Here is a 6,966-nt window from a genome sequence, read left to right as displayed (position 1 = left end):
AACTGTCAAACCATGCATAACATAGCCATAACAGCAAAATAATATGTACAGTATTTAATCAACCTGTCGAATAGAAGACGAAACGAGGGACAGGAGTATTTTGAGACCGACATTTTAGTGTATTCCTGCTGGGAAATCCCTGCTTTACACACAACACTAAACTTTATGTCTAGTGCTGTGTGTAAAGAATAATAACATGCCTTGCTGTTCAGGATGTGAAATAAACGTTTGTTTATTGATCTTTTTTTATTCATTAAGTTGTATAAATTTGGAAGAACTAGTTGCTGTTCTTTTGGAACCGGAAAGCAAGTCCCCCGGAGATTATAATAAACGTAGCTGGATACGTAAAAATATTGGAAAACTCGATGATTGCAAGAATCTTAGATTGCAACAAATATAATTATTAGATTAGCTATAAAAAACAACCTGGCAAGGGCTCTTGTTGGACTTGCTCAGTACTCGAACAGGAGGTTAAGAGAAGTCCGATAATTTTCAATTATAGGCCTACTAGGTTATAAAATTTAAGGGCTATGGTATCAACTTCTACCCGTAAGGAGAAATGTGTCGTGGCGCCATGTAGCAACACTAAATCAGCGAAATACTTATACACGAATTTTACATATAATAATGAAATATATATATACAAGGGCGAACCCAGCGAGGGGTAAAGTGAACTGTTTCCCGGGATCCTGGAAAATCCCGGGATATAATTAATTATTTTTAAGATATAAAATAAATCTTAAAATCGAATGATATAACTATTTTTCATTTTTAAATAACTTAATACAATCTGCAACCTCCAAAATAATAATATTAATAATGCTGTGTAAAATATGTACAAAAAATTACTTGAGTTAGGTAGAAATTTTGACAAATAGAAAAGTTTATTAAAGTTTGTTGGAAACTGCTTAAAACAACAATAAAAATGCCTTTGAATTGAGTTGCAAATTTAAAGAAAAGAAATGAACTTAGAACAAACTTCTAAGTTAGAAGGTAATTTTCGTTATTTAAATAAAACATAATATTATTGTAAATTTTTATAATAAGATTTTAAAAAGCAAAGATGGTCGATACTCCAATCACTCGATCTAGTTCTTATTTTAGTAATGAAAAGTTCTGCTACCGAGAATGCCCATTTTCGATTCAATTGATGCGGGCGGAATTGTCTTTAATGCATTTAAGAGAAGACGAATGTTATGTGTTTTTCACCTGTAGCCTGGGAGATTTCTAATTCGTTTTCGAGATAAGTTACAGCCCTTTCTTTTGCCGTCTAGTATTCTTGATTTGTCTACCTCGGCTGCTTTAATAGCGGCATCGAGCTTATAGCCCGTTTGGCTTTAATAATTATGGTTTATGAAGAAAACTTCATACTTGCATACCTCGTACTCGTTTTATCCTTGCTTAATTTGCACAATCTGGCATAATGCAGTTATTCAAACCATTGAACACGGTTAAAAATTAAGACAGCGTAAGCACAATTATTCCAGATATTACAGGTTCTGACAAGTAAAGTATTTTCAGTCCTGTCACAAATAGGCTACATATTGATTATTAACAATCTGTGACATGCCATAATAAGCAAAAATTTAAAAAATAATAAGCGGGCTTAAAATTAATAAATACAAATATATTCTGACAATTTATACTTTTTATTTGCAAAATTTCCTCAACTTTAACAAAAAAATAAGAAAAAGTGAATTTTTAAGAAATTTGCGGGATTTCTCGGGTTTAAAAATAGCCGGTATCCCGTTGGAGAAATCCTAATTGCGACTAGACTAGAGCCTAGAGCCATCTGTCGTGAAATCTTAGAACTATTTCGCTGTTCGCTGCTATTCTTGCACTCAAAGAAACTATGAATTGCTCCCCTCCAGTTCAGTTCTTGGGTACGCCGCTGTATGTATGTATATGTTACAGTAAAAACCCGTTTTTAGTGAAAACGCGTTTTAACTAGTTGAAACTAGTTTATACTGGATGTCATTGTTAAAACTAGAATTTACTGCTAGTCAAAAATGAATTTGAGTTAAAACTAGTTTTAACTAGACAAAACGGGTTTTAACAAAATGGCTTAGTAAAAACTGTTTCGACCAAGGTCATTCAGCTAACACGTTCCTATAGTGTATGATGAATTTCGTATCGCTTTAACCCTTTTCCCCCGACATCTTGTTTACGTTTATTTTGCGATCCCTCCTAAGGCAATATAGGTCAGTCAGGCGATATTATTTTAAAAGTTCACCAAAAATCAAATTATCATTATATCTATATGAAAAAAAAAATCACTTACATTTATTAATATCTTTAGTTTTAAATACGATATTTTTCAATACATTTTATTAGAAAAATTTATAAGAAAAAAAATAATATATATCAGAACTGACACACAAATTTGATAATTTGTAACATTTTATGAAAATTAACATTGTCTAGTTACATAGTTGTTTGCCGGCACTGAGCCAGAAAGACGTAGAATATTGTTTTGTACAATTCGACATAACATTTATGCATGTATGTTTATTCGTTGTGAGATTATCGCACATTATATCAAACATTTGTTTGAAATCAAAATTTTATACTGTTATCAACTAATATAATGAATTATTATACTTTATTCACTTCATATTGAACGAGATTATATCTGTTGTTAATAAATTTTACAAAAATCGATATTTACCAAAGTAACGATGAATCGGTACCCTCGAAGTTTTGCTTAAAAAGCCAGGGTACCGATCGATCGGTGCCTTCAGGGACAAAGGGTTAATTAATGTTAATAACACAGATGTGTGACCAATATTTTCAATAAATATCGTATTAAATAATACAAATGTTTTAATCCCAATCATCACTTTATTTATTTCCCCAAACATATTTATGTAGCTAAAATTAGTTTTAACTAATGTTAAAAGTTAAAAAGTTAATGTTTGATTTTAGCTTTATCTAAAATCAAAACATGTACAGCAGTAAATTCTAGTTTTAACTAGACGAAACGGGTTCTAACAATGACATCCAGTAAAAACTAGTTTCAACTAGTTAAAACGCGTTTTCACTAAAAACGGGTTTTTACTGTAACACACACACACACACACACACACACACACACACACAACACACACACATATATATATATATATATATATATATAATGACGATATAAATATCGATAATGATGTAAATATGTACTCTGTCTATATGTAATAATAATCATTTTACGGATAGAAGTTGAAACCACAGCAAATTTGAATGATAATAAAAGTTTAAAAGGGATAATTTTGTTGAATTATGACGAAAATCTCTACTGAAAAAAGCATTTAAGTTTAAAATACACTATGACACTAGCTGAAAGTTAAAATTATGTGTGGCGCCATCTATTATGAGATGTTATTAAAAATAATTTTTATATTATTAATTATTATAAAAATGCAAAAGAACTTAATTTTTAATGAATTTTTTAAATATTGTAAATGCCAAATATCAGTAAAATTTTCATTAAGTCAGACCCAGTCAGAGATATGACATGTGATCCCATTCTTTTCATCCCCTTGAGTTCCAAAATTTAATTCTCTCCCACGGCTGCCATCGCATTCTGTAGTGGGCGCTAGTGAAATGCAACACGACATGGCTACGAATCGAGGATAACGCATGTTATCCTCGATTCGTAGCCATGTTGTTTACCATGATATTTTTTAACTTCGTATTAAAACAATAGTTGTATATTTTTTTTGCTCCAGTGTAAATATATACAGAGAGATTATTATAATGAACAGAAAATTCTCTTTTACAAGTTTCCGGTGTAAATCAAATTAAGAAAAGTAATAAGTACAACCCTTTATCATTTTTAAATACATTCTGCTCAAAGGAAAATTACATTTAAAATTATTCCATTTTTTGAAAATTTATTACTGAGATTATTCTATTATAAAAATTTTAATTAGTAAACGCTCTTTATGTAATATTTATCCGGAAATTAAAAATTGAATGTGAAATTGCACTTTGGCGACTTTGGGCTACTTCAGTATCAAGTTTTGGCGACTTTTTGCTTGGAGTATCTGGCAGCAATGCTTTTATCTAATGATTTGAACCTGGCAACATTTCTAAATATTGTTATGAAAGTGCTCCAGGAAGATAAGAGTTAAAAATTAAAAACAACAAACAAACAAAAAATGCTTTGTATCACTTAAAATAACTTTTAGTTTTTCTTACATGCAATTAGTAAGAGCACAAAAAATTGCGTCACAAGTTCCACAAAATTGTCATACGTCATCATTTGGTGAAATTGAAAACATAATTCGAAATTTCCAATCCCGCGTATGTATCCGCGAAGTCGAGAATTGAAAATGGCCAACGTTCAGTTCTTCAAAACTCCTTACGCAATGTTCAGAATCTTTGAATTGGTAAGATTAAATTACGATGAATATAATACAATAAGTGATGTATCATATAATTAAGTTATTTATTTACAAGTTACGTTTTAAAATCTGATTAAACATTCAATTGCTGTTGTTAACACTTGAGAAATAGTTATGATGTAAGACATTAAAACATATTTTCAACATATTTATGGTAATTCAACATTTTTATATATGAAAGAATAACGCAAAATAATTGAAAGGTTGCTTTCTATATTCTGATTTTTTTTCTGAAAGTTACAACATTCATAACGGATCAATTCGGATTATAGAATAAACGTTCGAAAATTCCAAAATCGCGCAGATTTGGTAAACTTGTAATTATGATATGACATAGGCCTAACTGCAAATACTGGTATTTGTTATAATTTATGTTGTATTTATTTTATTATTTTATATTATCGTGCTTGTTAACTAATAACTGCCTGTTTTTGACAAGGCATACAAAACTGTTCCATTCAAAACATATGCTAGAATTTGCTTTAACTCGGCTAGCGTCGAAGATCATAGAGTTTATATCTTTCTTTTTCATGATGTTTTACAAATTTTCAATAGGATTTAGTCAGTCACGTTTTATGGTCAACTTAAAACATTAACTTCCTGCTCCACAAACTACGCCTTTGTTGATTGTGATCCATGTCATGACCCTTGTGGAATATTTTTCTAATCGTCGGAAAGATCTAGAATCACTATTTGTCAAAATAGTATACAGAATATTGATACATCTGAAAATAAAACACATTTTCACTCTTAGGTGTAATGTTCTCCTTATTTGCCATTGTAATCGTTTCTTTCGTTCCTCAGCAGCTAACAAGAGATTTTTTAAAATAAATAAATGGAAATTCGTTTCTTTTAATATAAGCTACGTTGTTCTGTACATCTAGATTCTAGATGACGCGATTCCACTTTCGTGCCACATTTACTTAGTTAACTCGCTAACATTTTTGAAGCGATGTTAGTAGAAAGATTCTGTAAGACGTTATCATTACGTTGTACTGTTTTGCATTTCCGTCCACAATTACTTCCTTTACTTTCAGCTCATCATTCTTATACTGCTTTCATTTTTTAAAACATTACTATGACTGAACAAATAGAAAAAAATGTCAAACGTTTTTTTCTATTTGTTATTGTGGGTCACTAGTCACTATGCGAAATATTCATCATACACCACACTTTTTATAAAATGCTGCATGCTAAAAATACTATAAGAATTTTAGACCTGTATTGAACATTTCAGTTCATATTCTAGTACTGTACTTTCAAATGCCTACGCGAACTTTTAACCTTATATAAGAAAAACCAAAGGATTAAAATACTCTATTTTTATCGTAAAAGTTCTAAAAAGTAAAGGTCAATCGATTATTCCCTTTATGATATCTTTTGAATTCTTTGTTAATGCAGTTTTAATACTTAAATGAAAAAACTTACTCCATACTTGCAATATTCGAATATTTTGAAATGTCCTTGTACTGTACATTGCTCTAATGTAAAATATTAGAGATGGATTGTACAATGGATATTTAAGGCATGTTTGCCTTGTATAGGAACAAAAATTATTACGCATTCATTAATTTTTGATTCATTTGAGAAGCAAAAAATAAGCATAACGCTTATATATTATTTTTTTTTTCAGCTGTTGTCAATTAGTGGAGTCGTTGCTATTTCAAATTCTTTCTACTGCGATAATGTTTTCAGAGCAGAGTTCTACGAATCCGCTTGTATCGCTGCTGTGATCTTTATTGTAATATTTGTAATACTTTACTTTCTCAAAATGATCGATTATTTTTCTCAATATTTCAACGTGGGAATATTAGTAAGTAAAATTTTTGATGATTATTACTTTATCATATCAAATTAAAAATTTACAAGAATATCGCATTTTTAAATTACTGTAGACGTTTATAATCGATCTCATTTTTACCGTGGTGTTTGCAATTTCTGGAATTTACATGATATTCAGCATTACTAAGTGTGCAGGAGTTAGAATGGCAAGAATTTTTGCTGCTGTAAGTTAGTTTTAATCAATCATTATAAATAGTTACGTTAATAATTGAATTTTTATGGTTGCAGGTTATTGCAATGCTGACTTGTGCCTGTTTCTTTACTTCTTCATCTTTCGACTTTCGTTGGTTTCAAGCAAGTCAACCTTTCTGAGGAATTTTCGTTGCACACATGTGCACAAAACACACGTTTATGCAAAAACTGTTCATTTCTCGTTATTTTCGTATTATAATATATATCTGATTAGTTCTAATTCACTTAATTTTAATTGTTTATGCATCGATTATTTATAAATAATTTTAATGTCATCTTGTAAATAAAATGTAACCTTGAATATTTACTTTCACATTAAGATGTGTTATATTTAATACTTATATTCTTATAAATAAAATATTTTGTTAAATGTCTATAATTTTTTATGTATTTCAGATTCTGACCATTTGACATCTATCTACTGTATATACCGCATTTTACGGACTATAAGACGCACTTTTTTCTTCGAAAAGTTGTCTCCAAAATTCAGGTGCGTCTTATAGTCCGTAGCGTCTTATAGGTATTTTAAAAA

The 6,966-nt window shown here is 29.9% G+C and overlaps 1 protein-coding gene across 1 annotated transcript; it reads left to right on the top strand.

The window, feature by feature from the left end:
- Positions 1–4,259: 4,259 nt before the first annotated feature.
- Positions 4,260–6,766, top strand: LOC136978988 (uncharacterized). Its single transcript, XM_067274868.1, has 4 exons — positions 4,260–4,385; positions 6,034–6,213; positions 6,296–6,406; positions 6,471–6,766. Exons 1-4 carry the CDS (start codon positions 4,302–4,304, stop codon positions 6,552–6,554), a joined length of 459 nt encoding a protein of 152 aa, XP_067130969.1. The 5' UTR covers positions 4,260–4,301; the 3' UTR covers positions 6,555–6,766.
- The last annotated feature ends 200 nt before the right edge of the window (positions 6,767–6,966 follow it).

This window comes from Centruroides vittatus, unplaced genomic scaffold (assembly GCF_030686945.1).
Source record: "Centruroides vittatus isolate TY-2023 unplaced genomic scaffold, ASM3068694v2 contig_565, whole genome shotgun sequence".
NCBI lineage: Eukaryota > Metazoa > Arthropoda > Arachnida > Scorpiones > Buthidae > Centruroides > Centruroides vittatus.
Note: the sequence above shows the minus strand (reverse complement) of the source record. Positions and strands in the feature narration are given on the sequence as shown.